The 18247-nt window shown below is 35.5% G+C and overlaps 1 protein-coding gene across 1 annotated transcript in view; it reads left to right on the top strand.

Annotated features, from left to right (window-relative positions):
• lrp1bb (low density lipoprotein receptor-related protein 1Bb) overlaps positions 1-18247 on the top strand; it is a gene marked incomplete at its 5' end in the record, with an annotated part of 288040 nt that overhangs the window by 102350 nt on the left and 167443 nt on the right. The window contains 2 exons of the mRNA XM_079427014.1: positions 14795-14914; positions 16426-16554. Of these exons, the coding sequence (XP_079283140.1) occupies positions 14795-14914; positions 16426-16554 (249 nt within the window). The remainder of the gene's footprint in view (positions 1-14794; positions 14915-16425; positions 16555-18247) is intronic.

Genomic DNA, 18247 nt, shown 5'->3' on the forward strand with positions numbered 1-18247 from the left:
TATTGCAGCTAAAAGAGAGAGGTGCTCAGAGCGTGAAGTGATGTATCACAGAAAGTTATCCTTGGGTGTTAGGAAGCATTAAGAGACATTATGTTCATTGTTCTCCTCCTCCATTTGTTTGTTTTTAGATACAGCTAATTAAGCAACGAGTGCCTGGGGCAATAAATCCTTTTTTCATTCCACTCTTTCTCAGTTTGCAGACTTCTGGGTTGCCGTTTACTTCACTGCAGTCCTAGCACAAATGTTCCCTTACTCAAGCGTCTTCGTTCTGTTTAGTTTTTCACCTCTAAATTGATGTTTTTGCAGCTTGTGTGCAAGGAAAATTACATTAGCTTTTAAACTGCATGCAGATGTTAGTAATGATACGTAAGACAGATTTAGAGGTGGAAAGTCTGGACGTGTTTTTGTTGGTGATTTAACCGTCTACTGAACTAAGCAACAGTATACTTCATCAAAGAGGCTAATTGAATGAGTAAGCACTGGCCACGGAGGAGTTCGGGCTGGGACATTCGACATGTGTTTCCAGCCATACACCTGCAGACGGGAGGAAATGAGGTCACCACGGAGAAGTTGGAGCATGGCAGCTGGGTCTCTGCTGAAACTTTCCCTTCCCCTCTCGTAATGAATATACATAATGAATCCCAGGAGGGCATTACACAAAACTATGCCCATATGGAAGACAAAGACAGCATTCTATTTCACCTTCACACACTTCTGCAATTCTTTATTTTAATGATTGTGCTTCAGTGGAGTGGAGATTTTCAGAGATGGCATGAAAAACTTTTTTTCTCCTCTTTTTTTTCTTTTCCACCACCTGGCTGCCTCCTTTTCACTGTGCAAAATCTCGCTCCTCTCAGCCAGCACTGGTACTTGACAGGTGGAGATGAGAAGAGGGAAATTCACATTTGAATTTAAGAGCTCTTAGGTGGAATTTTCAGAAGTTCCTCACAAGCTGTGAGCATACAAGTGGCAAGAAAATGTCTGTGGGGACAGCATTTGGTCATAGTTACAGGTGGTTATGTACATAAGGTCTTTCAAAGGGGCTGTCAGAGACTTTGTTTATGCTGCAACTCAACATCAAATGATTATTATTATTATTATTATTATATGGAAAATTTATAGATCTGTATGGACTAGTTAAGACCTATGATTTTGTATTTTATTTTGTTTTATTTTATTTTATTTTTTCCCACAGATTTGATTGACCCTTGTGCTGTTCTGAAAATACTTCACCAAATTTGGTAAAGAAAAAAAAAAAAAAACGTAAATCTCTCATTATGCTGTATTATCACCAAATCTTGATTTTTTTTTGTTGCCATCTTGTTTTCTTTAAATAGGCACAGGTTTTATATTTATTTTTGGAACTGAGTGGTCCTAGGCTTTCTTGAGTATATTTACATGCACGTTCTTAAACCACCTATGCTTAATAATCTGCATGGTCATGTAAATGTGTTAAACCGCTTTTCTTTATCAATATAATGTTACAAATGGTTTAATAATAAACCGATTGATGGATTTTTGTGCATTAACCGGATTTGTTTCCTGTATAGAAACACCTTAACTTGCGTTCTGTCGTCTTATTGAAACATGTGCATATGTGCATGTGTGATATGTGACAGGAAGATGTCCTTACACCTGATTTAGGTGCAACCAACCACAGCGAGCGATCTGCAGAGGAGGAATATATCGCAAACTTTTTTTGACCGAAGAAATATTAAAAATGTTTTCTCATTTCATGCAGCTATAGGACAAGGGCTACAGTTGTAAAAACTAGTAATGACAATTATTTTTATTTTTATTTATTTTTTTGGCTAGAGAATGTTTTAAAACTGGTTATGTTAGAAGCAAGCTAATATCAGAACAAATTTAATTTGCATTGTCTTTATGCTGAAATGCAATAACAAATGAACACACTTAAGTAATTTCATCGATTGTGGTATGTGCTTGTATTATGTTCAGTCATTAAAAAGAAGCTCATGATTCCTTTTCTCAAAAGCAATTACATACCAATTAGAGTAATTACAGAAGTAGAAAATAAAAAAGAAGAAAGCTTAAAGTCTCTTTCAGTACAAAGGAAGTCTCTTCACAGTCCTGAAATGTGATTACAGAAATAATTCTCCATATGTGATGCACATTAAAACTGCCTGCTTACTGTTGTACAGTTTTGATCCATCGAGATGCTTCTTTCCTGTTTAAAGGAAAGAAGTTTAAAGGAAAGAAGAAAGAAGTTTAAAGGAAAGGAAGTCGTGGCCTAATGGTTTATCGAGTTGGACTCGTATTCCGAAGGTTGCGGGTTCGAGTCTCCGGCCGGCAGGGATTGTAGGTGGGGGGAGTGAATGTCCAGCGCTCTCTCCACCCTCAATACCACGACTGAGGTGCCCTTGAGCAAGGCACCGAACCCCCAACTGCTCCCCGGGCGCTGCAGCATAAAATGGCTGCCCACTGCTCCGGGTGTATGTTCACGGTGTGTGTGTGTTCACTGCTGTGTGTGTGCACTGCTGTGTGTGTGCACTTTGGATGGGTTAAATGCAGAGCACGAATTCCGAGTATGGGTCACCATACTTGGCTGAATGTCACTTCAAAGTAGGAACAAATCTATCTATCTATGCTTAAAGACATGCAAAGCAATTAAGCAAAATTCAAAGTTTGTTTTAATGATGTCTAGTTTAATTTGATCATGTTTAGATATACAGAACCATTGAAAAGTTTGAAACATTTTAAAATTGTGTTTGAAAGTCTTATGCTCCACAAAGTGTGCCTTTATTTAATCAAGAAAACAGTAAGATTATGAATTATAAGTACAATTTAAAATAACTGTACTATTGTCACGGTGTGGTGCAGGAGTTAACGCACGAAGAAGAATAGCGATAATAATCCACATACGGGTAATATACATAGACGAGACCGGACAAAGAAACACTGAACAGAATGCAACTTATATGGGGAACATTAATGGTGGAACAGACAGGTGAGAATGATACTAATGATGACACAGGTGAACAGAGGTTAACTAATGACACAACGAGGACAGGAACAACCAAATATGGGCACATGAGGGAGAAAACACAACTAAAAGTCCAATGGGGTGTGACAACTATATACAATGTATATCTATATATGTGTGTGTGTGTGTGTGTGTGTTTGTGTGTGTGTGTGTGCATGTTTATGTGGTTTATGAGGACACAAAGTTGTATAATGACATGGGTATGACAGAGGTATTACAATATGAAGGTGGCTTATGAGGACACTGCCTATGTCCCCATAATTCAAAAGGCTTAAAAAACATACTAAATGGTGTTTTTTTGAAAATCTAAAAATGCACAAAGTCTCCTGTGAGGGCTAAGTTTAGGTGTAGGGTTGGTGTAGGGCAATAGCACACACAATTTGTTCAGTATAAAAACCATTACGCCTATGGAGAGTCCCCATAAACCACAAAAACCAACATGTGTGTGTGTGTGTGTGCGTGTGCGTGTCTGTGTCTGTGAGAGACCCTGGACCACAAAGTCAGTCTTAAGTCGCTCGGTTATATTTGTAGCAATAGCCAACAATAAATTGTATAGGTCAAAAATATATATTTTTCTTTATGCCAAAAATCATTAGGATATTAAGTAAAGATCATGTTCCATGAAGATATTTTGTAAATGTCCTACCGTAAATATATCAAAACTTAATTTTTTTATTAGTAATATGCATTACTAAAGACTTCATTTGGACAACTTTAAAGCTGATTTTCTCCTCAGATTCCAGATTTTCAAATAGTTGTATCTCGACCAAATATGTTCCTATCCTAACAAACCATACACCAATGGCAAGCTTATTTATTCTGCTTTCAGATGATGTAGAAATCTCAGTTTTGTGGTACATGGTCACACACACACACACACAATAATAAATTAATAAATGCTATTTAATTATTTTATAATTATTATTTTTAATCTTGCTGACCTCAAACTTTAGAACAGTAGTGCATGTATGGTATAAATTCTATTTATCGCCATGTGTATTAATGATACCCTAAAAAGACAACTTTGTTATTTAATTCTATTATTCAAGAAAAACCTGGCTGAAAGTAAATTAATCAATGTGCACATCAGCAGGCATTAGCTTGTCGTAAGTGAAACAAACATTTGCATAGTTGTATAAATTGGGGATGCCATTGTTAATAGATAACGCTGCTTTTGCGAAGTAATGAAAAACCATGTCACAGATGTACCTTCCCTCCCTCGCTTTGCCTCTCAACAGCATTCAATTATTTCACTTGATTAACTTTTAATTTCCAACAAACAAACAAACAGTATCCCCCAGGGTCAGGACGGCAGGGGTAACAACGGTACAAATGTAAATATCCACAAATGCAGTGCAAGCCATTTCCTGTTTTCCCTTCAGTTTAAAGAAAAGTGGAGAGCACTCACCTACACATAAGCTATTAGCATATTTATTGAAGTTGTTTTGTGTAATGATATGGAATATCATCCAGAACGTATTAAGTGTTCCCCTCACTAGCTGCTGGTCATTTTCAGATGAAACCGATGATTTTCAGTGATGCCGTGCAGTTTGTGGCCGTTCACTGTTGTTTGAAGATGGCTCATATTGTTAGTCTCAGTGGGTCACGCACCTTTCATTATCAGGCTACCATAAATGTGAAAGTCAAGTACCTCATTAGAATAGTATAATGACAGGGTTGCGCTCAATGTGCAGTTGACTGTGCCTCCTTTGGGGATAGTCCTAAATTGTAATGTGGGGTCAAATTTGGGCAATAACAAGCAATCACCGTTGACTTTTTGACCCGTTTGAGTTCATAAAGGCATAGGCTAACTCTAGAGGATTAATCCGGGAACCAGTGCTTCTTAATCCAGGATCCTATGGTCGTTTTTAGTAATAGGATTATCTAGAGGAGAAGGAACAGTCGTGTTGGTAATGATCGCGACATAGCTGGCTTTCGGTTTTTATGCATGACTTTTGTGGTGTTTTAAACTAAAGGTTATGTGATATCCCATGACGCAACTGAAATCCAGTACACATGGCAACACTGAAGAAAATAAAAGACGAAGAAACAGTTTTCACTCAGAAATTGGTAATTGCAAATTTCAAGGAAATAAGTAGCACATTAAAATAGACATGAAATATTGAAGTATGCAAACTAAAATAGTAGTTTCTTGAAAAAAAATTTACTCCAATAATCTTTGTTTTATTTACAACTTTTTAACAGTAAATGCTTGAGCTTTAAACTCAGCTGTGACTGACTTAAAGCTTGACTTCTTAACATGCCAGTCAGTGTTTGATGTGCTTCTCTGCTTATACTGTATCGTCTGAATCATCTGTCAAATCATTATCTTTTGTAATGTTTTGAAATAACCCAATACAATCTGGTGATATCAAATCCAATTACAGCGTTATTCTTTCTTTGCAGGAAGGGAGGTTTAAAAATGTATTGAGATGCTAAATGATTTACACTGATGCTTTTGTCTTGCATATTTATGGGAATTTCCATCACATGATTGAATACAGAAGATAATTCATAATGCTTATTGCATTAGGTATTGACATTTAAGTATCAGTGCGAGAATACTCACAGCTTGGACATTATTCAAAAAATAATAATAATAAAACAACAAACAAACAAACATATAAATAAATAAAATAATTGGTTTATTTTATTTAAATTGTAACATTTTTTACAGTAATACTGTTTTTGACTGTATTTTTCTTAAAATAATTGCAGCCTTGGTGAACATAGTGTTCTTCCAAAACATTGTATTGCGTGTTTATATAAAATTTATTGCAATGTAATTATGGAAATGTTTTGTGTATTTTCCATACACAAACAGATCTTGATAAATATGACATTTAGTTTAACATCAGGAATGCATAAATTAGGATACATACTGTGTGAACTTTCATTTATCAAGAGAGTACCATTTTTAACAAATCGAATTCCTCTCAGAGAGGCAGGCCTATGGCATGCTTATTAAACACTACTGCTTCTCCAATGACCATGGCTTGTGCAAAGATCAGCATCTTAATTTGGTCCAAGATTAATTAGGGGGCCCTGAAAACCAGGCAAATGATTGGATTAAGACAGACCTTGGAGAAGCAAAGGCCATGAAGGTCTCCAGAGCTGGCCTGTAATTAATCCATATTGGGAAGTAAAATTACAGACTTCTGCTGTTCTTTCTTTTCACTCATGTTTGTGTGGGTGGGGTAATAAGTAGTTTTCAGGCCATCTGTGTATCACTCCAATAGAAGAAAGAATCTTATCTAAGTTATTGATAAGAATAACAACTTTATATGTTTTGTGCTCACACATAGTTCATTTGCCATAGGTTTAATTTGTTGTTCTCTGAATTCTGTTGAGCCGCTCACTGAAATGACAGCATTTTTCGGAATTTTCATTTTTGGGTGAACTATCCCCTTAATATTTCTGTGAAAATTATATATACTTTTTATGATTCATTTATGGATAGAACTATTTGTATAAATACAGTATAATTGCTGACAATTTTGATCTAACTTCAAAAAAATCTGATTGGTTGTGTTCTTGTGGCTTATAATATACACAGATGCCTCTTTAGAATGGCTAGAAACATAGAGGGGCAGAAACATATATCGGCTTCCTTGAAGGTGAGTAAATAAAGACAGAAATTTCCCTTTAAGACAATTGCTTGGATATTTGACTTACTTTTATTTGATAATGTGTTGTCAATTAAAAGTCACCTTTATTTATATAGCGCTTTTAACAATACAGATTGTGACAAAGCACTTAACAGTATCAAATTGAGGGATAGAGTGTCAGTAATGTATAATGATAAGATTAAACACTCAAATTTTAGTTAAAGGCATTTCATTATTGAATTCAGAGATGTCATTGTCTAGCTCAGTTTAGTTTAAATAGTATCCATGCAATCAAATTGACGATAATCGCTAGAAATTAAGTGTCCCCAACTGAGCAAGCCAGAGGCGACAGGGGCAAGGAACCAAAACTCCCTCTGTGACAGAATAGAGAAAAAAACCAGGCTCAGTCGGGGGGCCAGTTCTCCTCTGGCCAGATGAAACCCACAGTTAAATTCCAACCACAGCCATGTCAGATTGTGTAAAGGGTTTATCTGATTCCCATGGTCTTGTCCCTATGGGGCATTTTAATTTATAATTTAATGTATTTGTTATATTTGTGTTTTATTCATTAATTGAAGTTTTTCATTTATACGATTTATTCATTTGCTATAATTTTAATGTGTAGTTTAATACATATATTGTTTCTCTGTCTATTTTTATAATATATATTTGTTTATTATAATTTAAATTTATAGTTTAATTAATTTAATATATTTCTGTTGTGTGTATATATATTTATTTATATTATACTATTTATTATTTTAATATGTATTTATTATTTTTTCATATTTGCATAGTATTATGTTTTAATTAAAATTTTAAATGTATAAATGTATTATATTTCTATTTTTATATTGTTGCAATTTCTAACAACAATAATAATAGTATTATGTAGTTAGGTATTTTATTATATTTTTAGTTATTTTGTTATATTTTTTGTTTTATTGTATTTTTAGTCGAGATCTTCACTGGGGATATGTCTCTGGGCCTCATCTAGGTGTCCTGGTCTCCGCTGACGATCAGGGCTGTAGACATCATCTCTTGGTGCTGATCCACCATCTGATCGGATACAGACTGAGAAACAAAATAAGAAAGAAACAGACAAATATTAGCGTAGATGCCATTCTTCTTACGATGTAACGAGTACATCGTGTGTTATGGGGAGTATTGTATTTTATTGTATTTTTGAAAGTCACAGGATGTTGTCACCTAGGGCAGAAAGTGAGCCAGGACTCCCACTGATCTCTTGCTATGTTTTTCAAGGCCTCTAAAGTTAGTATCTGTCCTTGAAATTTTTCTGTAGGAATTTTAAAGAAAGGGTCCCTTAAAAGGAGATTGTTCCCACTTGGCTGGGCCAGGGAGTCAACGGCTTACTCGTGACCCCGTACATTGACCTCGAGGACGGTTTGTGATGCACAAGGGGAGGCTGGTTCAGCACAGGAGAGACGTGATGCTGGATTTATTGCAGCGGTGACAGGGCACAATAAGCGTCAAGTGCGGCTCGTCACGCGCTGCCAGCAGCATTCTGTTATCACGCGCCTCCTGTGGGGAGGCTTCGTGTGGGCTGGGGCGACAGTGATTGGAAGGGATGCGGACCCTCTGTCACACAAAACATAAATGGTTTGACATGGAGAAAAAAAAAAAAAAGTTTACTGCTTCTGGCCCCAAATTTATGAAACATTCTAAAAAAATTCTTCACTGCTATTTTCATCTAATTTTTCTAATTTGAGATTAAAGTTTAGTTAAGAGTATTTTGCATTAAAAACAAAACTTTTGAATAATTCCTGGAAAGAATGTGTTTCATTCCCTAATAATTCTATGGATTATTTGTATTTATAAGCATATTGTATTTATAATTTCTGCCAAATTCCTGAAGTGGAATATGAAATATGAAGTGGAAGTGAAATCCCAAGTTTATAGCAATATATGCAATTGCACATGAATTTGTTCTTAACTTCAATTCAATGTTAATGAATTTGGAATATTTTAACTAAGCAACTGTGTGCCAGAGGTTAGTCATTTGCATAAAAAGCACCCAAACTAGCGACATATAAGGGCTTTCCAGAAAACTCTCCGTTATGGCCTTTCTTAATTCTCAGAAACCATATTACACTTTCTAAAAAGAAAAATTTTCACCTGAGAGATGCATTGAAAAATCTTTGAGCAATGCTGCTGTTCTCAAAACCAGCTTGAACTCAATAAACACCTTTAAAACAGACCGTGATTACAGGTCTCTTATTAGTCAGCTGCACATATGCATATTTGCACCTATTTTTCAAATATTTTGAATCAATTTTAGTATGAAAGTTATTTGTGAATCATGTTTTGCTCCTGAAAACATTTGTAGGTACATTTGTGTCTATGCACCGTTACTGAATGAGATCATAAATAACCTCTTAAAGTTAGGATAACTTGACCCAAAGTTAAGATGTTTACTGAAAGTATTACTTTATTTACTGTATTTAAGCATGCAATATAACACTAATGTAAGGGAAACAGGTCAATTTAGCTCAAAGGGTATTATTTCTTTATTGTATAGGGAATTTGGACAGAATCACTGTTTTACGGAGATGGCCAGAGATTCATTGAATGAGCCGTATAACATCAACTCTGCAGTGGATAGTAAAAGTCAAAATATAGTGAAAACACTATTAATTAGCACAGTAACAAGATTGGCAGTTTAAGACATTAACTTGTAAGCACAAAACACAAGATACTTCTCTTTTCAATATAAATAAGACTTTATTTGGCTAAATGTAAGACATATAAACTAATCTAACACAAACACATGCACTCACACATTCACCCAAGTTGCAGGAAGAGAGAAAGTGAGGATAGAATGAGTTTAAGAGAATAAAAATGTGAAATCCCAAGTTTATAGCAATATATGCAATTGCATAGACCTGAACAACCATCAATCACTTATTTAACTCATACATACCCAACATGAATATAAACCTATAAACTATTCAGTAGTTATTAAAAAGACATACACAATGAGTGATTAGGACATGATGTCAAATGTGTGGGTTACATAATATGGAGTTATGAATATAAATTATTAGTTGCTCATAAGTCCTTTTAGCATCAATTAGGTGCATATACATGTAAAGGCAGTTTCTGTGCCATTCTGTGAATGTGACAACGTTCTGTGAAAACCAAAGTTCAAAATGGTTTAGAAGGAATCTCAGTGTGGTCTTTGTCTGCTAGTTGGGGGATGTCAATCTGAGGAAGTCTTTAGCTCATGATTTCTATCATGGATTTACATGTGATTGTCATGCTGTGCATCTCTTTGACCATTAATATCGGTTACTTGCACCAAATTTGACAAACTCCTTCCTGAGTTGGAATTATTAATAAGTGTTCTTTTGTTGGTGGCGCCAGGGTATCGTGGACAGATTTATGACGTTGTCTGGTTATCTTGGGCCTCTTTGTGTAATGTGGCTTTTTGGGTGGTTCCGACTATGTTCTGATCAAATCTTAAATTGTCTGATTCACTCTGATACCCTACACTAGCTATATAAAATACATATTACTAGGAATATGCTAACAAATGTACAAAATGTACAAAAAAAAAACAAAAAAACCTCCAATAGGGGCCTCTTATATTTTTAATTTAAGAAATTGTAATTTATAATTTTCAGCAGCACCCAGGGCATATGAACACACCCATAAGCAGAACACATTCTCTCTAGCAACACACACACAGTGATACAGGACACAATTATTCTAGAAAAAGCACAAGAAAGACAGAGAATGAATGAAACCGAATGCAACATTTGCAGAATACAAATGAATGCAACAGACGCTCTACCTTAAGATGTCTCTTTAAAAATAACTATTTAAAATAAACGCTGCATTAAAAAATACAACAACAACAAGTGCTGAACTGACGGCAAGGCAGTCACAACAAAAATAGTGTGCATGCTTATGATGATTATTACGGTTTTCAGACAGACGACCTTTCAAGTGTTTTTCATGAAAATGATATGCAAATATTCACCAGAAAACTGGCCTACAATCAGACAATACCAAAGCCTTTCATTTTCTTCTTAAGAAAAAAAAAAATGTTTTTAAGATCATATTCTCACAAACCTTTCACAAATAGATTTTTGGGTGGACTGTCCCTTTGAAGATGTGTTTTACTTGTGTCACATGATTCTGTTTTAATGTTTATCATTCTCTGATTTGACTTCTGTATACTTTTCTGTAACTTTTCCTAGTAAAGCCATGACATTTTCAGCATCAGTGGAAGACATTGTTGTGAATATCCGTCTGTCTGGCTAGGTGTCGGGTCACGAGAGCATGCTGATGTTTGAAAGCAGATATACGGATTAGTCCTATCTGTCAGCCTACCATTTAATTCCTTTGCTTGGCCTTTTGTCTCCGCAAAGCAGGTTGCATCCAATGAAAAGTTAATGAATGCAGCTGCTCAGATTTATGGCATATGAATAGCAAGATCAGTGCTTAAACTAGCATTCCTTTTTTCTGGACTATCAAAACACAACAGGTCCTAAATGTGCTGTAGGCGATTTTAGTTCAACCACACACTCTTTCTACAAAACCCCAACCTCCAATCAGTCCGCCAACCCCATGTCAATAACCTGAATGTTCAGAAATACAGACAGAGAGCTTTTCTAATTGGCTAAAAATGCATCTGCCTCTCTCCTGACAATTTTGTTGTTTACAGAGCCGAGGACTCTCGCAGCGATGGGTGTGATTTCTCAGGACACCTATTTCAGTGATATATGGCAGGTATAGGGACATTTTATATATATATAAAAAAAACGTTTACAGCACTTTTAAAATCTATGCTTTGCCTTCTAAGAATTGATAACTTGTTACATGCTAGCACTTAGCAGTGAATGGTGTTGATTAACCATTGAAAAATATACTATGCTAGTCAGCAATTACGTACTTAGCCACAGGTAAACATTTACTTATTTTTTAACCAGATGCTGTGAAATTACTAATCCCTTCTCTTGATGCTGAGAAAAGGTCCTCGGTTTGGGTTGTTGGAATGTTACTTGTAATGTTTTCTATATGAAAATTGTATTTATCCTTTTATGTTTTTAAGATACTACCATATATGATTCAGCCTGTATTTGCAATATCTGTAGCAAAAGTAGTTCCATCTAAGCATGGCATTGGTGTTGCCGCTAAGACATGTCTTGAAACTTATGAATCCATAAATCCTTCATACCTTGTTTAGCATGCCAGCTACGAGTGTCAGCCTTAGATGGCAATCTCAGAGACCATCTGCAGTTTGTTAACTGAGTGACTGATTTATATTGCACACATAACTGAAAAGCAAATTGGTTATATTATTTTATTTTATTTTTTAAATGAAGAATATCAATAGATTTAATTTTATAAATATTGTATTAGTATTAGTATTATTATTAGTAGTAGTCATATTTTTACTGATTTATAATAACTTATTTTTTATTTTGTTTTGTAATAAACTCAATAGTAAAGAGTGTCAATGGATGTTAATTTTATACATATTTTGCTACTAGTAGTAATACTAATAATAGTAGTAGTATTTTAATGTATGCAGATTGGATGTATAAAATCAGTATTATAGGTTGCTCAGGGCAGAAAAAAGAAAATATACAGAAATAGATTTGGTTTGATACAATGAATAATATATAACCAGATATATGGCTTGATTCTTTGAAATGATGCTCTGTTAATGATGGTAATCAGATACGAGATATAAGAAATCAAAGAACAGATTTGCATACATTCCTTTGACAGTAATGAATGTTTAGCAGTCGCATGTCTTGAAATAGCTGAAGGAAAGTGAAGTGAAGTGACATACGGCCAAGTATGGTGACCCATACTTGGAACTCTGCATTTAACCCATCCAACGTGCACACACACACAGCAGTGAACACACACACACCGTGAAAACACACCCAGAGCAGTGGGCAGCCATTTATGCTGCAGCGCCCAGGGAGCAGTTGCGGGTTCGGTGCCTTGCTCAAGGGCACCTCAGTCGTGGTATTGAGGGTGGAGAGAGCGCTGGAGATTCACTCCCCCAACCTACAATCCCTGCCGGCCCGAGACTCGAACCCACAACCTTTGGATTACGAGTCCGACTCTATAACCATTAGGCCACGACTTCCCACAACGGAAGCTCCTCTTTGTGAGAGCTCTTGATTTCAGATCGAAATGGTGTCTTGTTCACATGTGTTTTTGTGAAGCTGTTAAATCAGTTGTCTTTGTAGTAATTGTAATTATGCAGTTGAATCCACACCCACAAACGTCTGAAGAGTGCAGTGAACAATAGCCGGTTGGGTCTGTTGCCTTTCTCAGGAACTGCCAGATGATTTAATATGTGACAGGCAGACAGAGGGATTCAGAGACGTGCTGATGTGGCCTTTGTTGCTTGCACTGTATGAAAATAATTTTAGGTTGTTGCACTCATATTCCACTGAGACCTTCAAGAGAGAATGACAGGCAGCACAGCACGCAAGGCAGACAAAAAACAACTCGAAAGTGAATTTTAGGGTCGTCTTAGTAGAAAATTGTCATGTTATGTTCATTTTGTCAGATATTCCACACACAAAATATAATGCATTTTTGCTGTTTGCCTTGCAGGATATATTGTGAGAGCTCAGATCAGATAAATAAAGATTAATGTATAACTAAGTTTTTCAAAAGTATTATTAAAGTGAATTTGGGTCTCTATTTTCAATCCAAATGATAAAAATTATGTTTTGTGATGTTTTGGTTTTTATATCTTACAGTGACATTTTTGAAATATGACTGTATGCTCAGTTGTAGATCTGTTTTCTTTATATTTCTGTCTTTTTATCTTTATGAAGACATCTGCCGCTTGGCTTTCAGAGATGCACTAATTGCATCAATGCAATTGAATGTTTAAAGCAATTAAATAATATGTTTCACTAATTATGGGTTAAAACTTCAGATTTATTTTCTGATTTTCACAGTTCTCTTGTTTAGTGATAGAAAAATGGAAATATTCCAAAAATATGAACTTTGCTTTTTTTTCTGAAGCTTGGTGGAATGTTCACAAGGTCTCATTGGTCAACTCAATTTGCACAGTAGAGCCAATGCAGTAAATCATGGAAAACTATTCCAAATTATGTTTTTATTTTTATTTTTTTATACAAAATATATAATAAAACTTCATAGAGTATAAGAGGGGGCATTCTGTTCTGTCTTCTAGCTTACTGGGGAGGCTTTTTTGAGTTCAGTGTAGCTTCACGCAGAGGTCAGTGAGGTGTAGGAATATTTGAGCATCATGAGACTGTCCTGAGATGAATATATTCAAATGGCTTCCTCCTAGCTTCTAGTTAAAGCTACTTAATTATAACAAACTATTTATTTATTTCATTTCCTACTTTCCTAAAATTTCCAAAACTTGTCAAATTCACCCTAAAAAACCAAATGTAAATATCATTACATTTAAGGAGAAAACAAATCAATATCAGTGGTTGGGTCTTTGTGTCATTGTTCAGAGAGCGTGTTTTGCTTTCATTTCCTGTACTTATTGCAACTGGACAATAAAATGGCGATTAAAAAAAACTAAAGAGATGTAGTTCATCGGGATCATGAACCTTTCTGCATGTGGTACATTATGCAACCATAACTGTATATTTGTTCCTCAATAGTGCTTGTGCCAATAGCAATGGGAGATTCATATTCAGTTATAAGAAAAAGGCATTGGATACCAATTAGAATGTTTCATACAGGATGCCAAACAATCAGGGCACAAACAGCCCCCTCCATTTTACGCTTGCTAAATATGGTGTTCAGCAAACGTTCACTGTGGAAACTATTAATGAAAAACCTAATAGCAGTTGTGCACAACTCTTTTGTGGCAGGTTGATTGAATTTTGAGGACCGAAGACCAGGAAGGATTGCTAAAAGCTTCTGCAGGTCTCCATACAAAACCTTTTTCTTTCCTCATAGAATTTTCAGCAGAAAGGTTAGGTATTTCTTCTAATTTCATCTCTTTTTCCCTGTGTGGAGCACCTCTCTGATTCCACCCTCACAGAGTGCTATTGATCCCCGCCTCTGGCTCACAACTGTCAGTACTCGCTGGCACATCCTTGTGCTGATGGCAAGGAAGGGCTTTTAGAGGGAGTGAAATCAAAAAGCAATTTACATGTTTTTCCCTCTCCCTCAAACTCTTTCTCTCCTCCCACAGAACTCCTGTCAGCCTGTCACGAGCTGCATTGCCGCTACGGATGCATCATGACCAGAAACGGCACATTCTGCTTCTGTGCGGATGGTTTCGAGGTGGGAGAGGATGGGCGTAGCTGCAGAGGTAGGTGCTCTCAAGGTCACACATCTCAGACAAATGATGGGCTTTGGGGGAGAGGGGTGGCTGTCCATCCCAAACATGTCTTTTCACACCTCTGTCCTGCTTTATTTGACATGTGGCATTGACTCCAGAAAGGTCAAAGTGACTTCTTGGTCTGGTTTGGCCTAAATGAGACACTTTGAGTATGATATCGAGGCTGGTTGTTGTACATGATGGTGAAATATAGCTGATCCATTACCTTGTTATGACTAATTGTCTCAGGCTCAAATAGGAAGTTGTAAACGGGATAGATTTGTCTCTTTACAGTGATGAATCTGTTCCAGTCAGGGAATACAGTGCACATTGAGGTCTCTTACCTTTTTAAGCAAGCACAAATCCTATATTTGTGTTGTTGTTGTTGTTGTTGTTGTTGTTGAGAGTACATTAGATATGGTAGATTAACTACTTATCAAAGCTAACATAAAACAATATCTAACATCAAATCATGAAAATACATCAAATGTTTGTATCCCCATAAAATTGTGATTTTTATTTAATTTAATTTTTTAATGATTTTTTGGACTATATCCAACATATAAGATTATAGAACTAATATTTACTCTGTTGTATTAAATGTATATATGTAATTATTTATTTAACCCTACTGTATAAACAAAATGTAGAATTGCTCAAACAAGATTTGCCCATTTACAGTATATTTATTGAAAGTTGTAGAATTGCCTTTATGTAATTTTTGTAAGTTTACCTTGACTGTAAAAACATCAGCTTTAAATGATACTAGAAACCTTTTTTCCTCAGAAAAAGATTGTACTTGAGTTGTTTAGTTTTGTTTGTTTGTTTGTACGTAAGATTTGCAATGTAGTAAAAAAAAAAGTACAATTCATTGAAGTATTGTTATTTAGACTAATTTTAGTATTCTTGAGTTTTCATCAATGTAGCCTTAAATGTGGATATGGCATATGATTATATTTATTTATTTATTTATTTGCTTACTTAATTTTTAAGGTGTTTCAACCCTGATAATGCTCCAAACTGTTAAACAATGTATTAGAATTACTGTATATTAGATATGTTTTAATAAATATTTTATATAGAGTATATGCATACTTATTTTGTTATAGTTTCGTTTGAAATAGTTTTCATTTCTTTTTTAAGGTCTCAAAAATATCATAGATTTTTTTTTTTTTTTTTTTGAAGGTTAAGCACCCAACCCTTTCACTTATTATTCATTTGTTGGAGGAAGAAAAAACTTTTTAGGCACTATTTTGTACCCTGATCACAGAAGGTTCCTCCGAACATTCTAAGACAAATCAGTAAATCACCAGTGGAACATTACACTTCAGTACAGCTTAAACAGGCAAAGCTCTAGAGACTGGTGCAAGGCAGGACCTGCCCGGAGATACGAGGTGGCGTAGGGAGAAGCCACCAAGAGGCCACATTAAGTGGATTTTATGTATTTGGGTCATGTTTGAGCACACCTAATTTGTCATAAATGACTCTTCCTCTGTGTACAGATCATGATGAATGCGGCATGTACGGGACATGCAGCCAGACCTGCATGAACACCTATGGGTCATATCGCTGCAGCTGTACAGATGGGTACAGCCTGCAGGCGAACAGACGCTCATGCATAGCCAAACACGGTAAGAGCATGATAAATTAATGACCGGGGATCTGCATAAGCCGCCTGAAATGTTGTCACGTCCTGATATTGTTTTTTCACAAGAGTGCACCGAGTTGAAACAAGGTGGATTATTACTCTGTGTGATATGAATGAAATTAATTTACAGCGGCTGCAGCACTGCCTTAAGCCGCTTTTGGCGTTGGAAAATTTCTGACCTTGAAAAATATGTTCTGTATGCTTGAGAAATATGCAATGCTTATTAGATGTTACGTGTCTCTGAAATTATATATATCTGAAACAAGTTAGTTCTGCTCAGCGATTGCCATGCAAATAGGAGAGATTGGTGCTTGGCTTGCTGTCACACAGGGTAGTTGTCACAATAGATTTCACAAACGTATAAGATTTTGAGTCAGAAATTTAGCTGATTTCAGACACCTGGTTCAACAACACTTTCAAATGTCAATGCTTTCTGAGATATTTTATTTATTTCTTCCCCGAACTTCAGTTTCAAAAGCTTCATTTCAATATATATAATATGTCAGGATAAAGTGATAGCATTTGTTATATGTTTATAATTTTTTTGTTTAATCTAATATTAATGTATTACTAATTTAACATTATATATAATATGTTATAAATATAAAATGTTCTTAAATAAAATATAATTGTATTAAAATCATTTTATTTTATAATGTATTGTATATATATTATATTAATTGTTTTTCTTCCATATACCTCATAAAGTGACAACATTCCCCTCTACTAAGTCATTTAACTTTTTTTTTTTTTCTTCAAGTCATTAGTATTTCTACGTATGTATAGAAATTCTTCTCAGTTGTCAGGTTTGCCTTTTCCAAGTAAGCTTTCAGGGATAACGTATGAATCCAGACTAAACCAGTTCTCATTCCTATAAGGACCTGAAAATTGAGGCAGTTTGCTTTGGATATTCTGCTACAGTCCTTATATCAGTGTTGCTGTGCCAAGGGACAGAAATAATGGAGCTATTGGTGGAAGATAAGCCAGACATTGAGGATTAAGTGGAGGCTGGAGTTTTATGAAGAGCAGGGCCTGAAGGACAGCTATTCTCTGTCTTTATCAGCCCATGCCAATGATTACTTGCCTAATGGCACCTGCCTGTGAGAGTGTCTCCCCACCAGCCACAAATCCAATCAAGTTTATCATTAAATCGGCTGCTTTTGTAATAAGGGGTTTTTGTAGGGAAAACACTCACTACAATTCTAAATGGAGTCTAATCCCTTTTGTAGATTGGTCATTTGTTTGGGCTCAGGTAATTGAAGTCGCTTTAATAAAAAAGTGTTATTGAGTCTCAAATGTTCAATAACTAGCTTTTCTGCAGCTGTGAGAATTATTATAAAATAAGGAGACAATGTGCTGCATATATTTGAATGGCTTACAGTGTTAGCAGTGGGAAACTATATAAATTAGAGCAAACATAGTGAGCACGTATATGAGTGGATCATCTATAAAGCTTTGCTCTTTTCACTGCCTGTGAACATTTTTTTTCAGGTTTTCTTGTTGGATTGGCTGGTGTGTTTTAGGAGCCATTCAAGGAATAATTCACCCAAAATGAAAATTTGCTGAAATTTTACTAACCTCAAGTAATTTAAGATGTAGCTGAGTTTGTATTTTCATCAGGGCAGATCTAGAGAAATTTAGAATTATATCACTTGCTCACCAATGGATCCTCTGCA

This window comes from Barbus barbus, assembly GCF_936440315.1.
Source record: "Barbus barbus genome assembly, chromosome: 10".
Classification (NCBI taxonomy): Eukaryota; Metazoa; Chordata; class Actinopteri; order Cypriniformes; family Cyprinidae; genus Barbus; species Barbus barbus.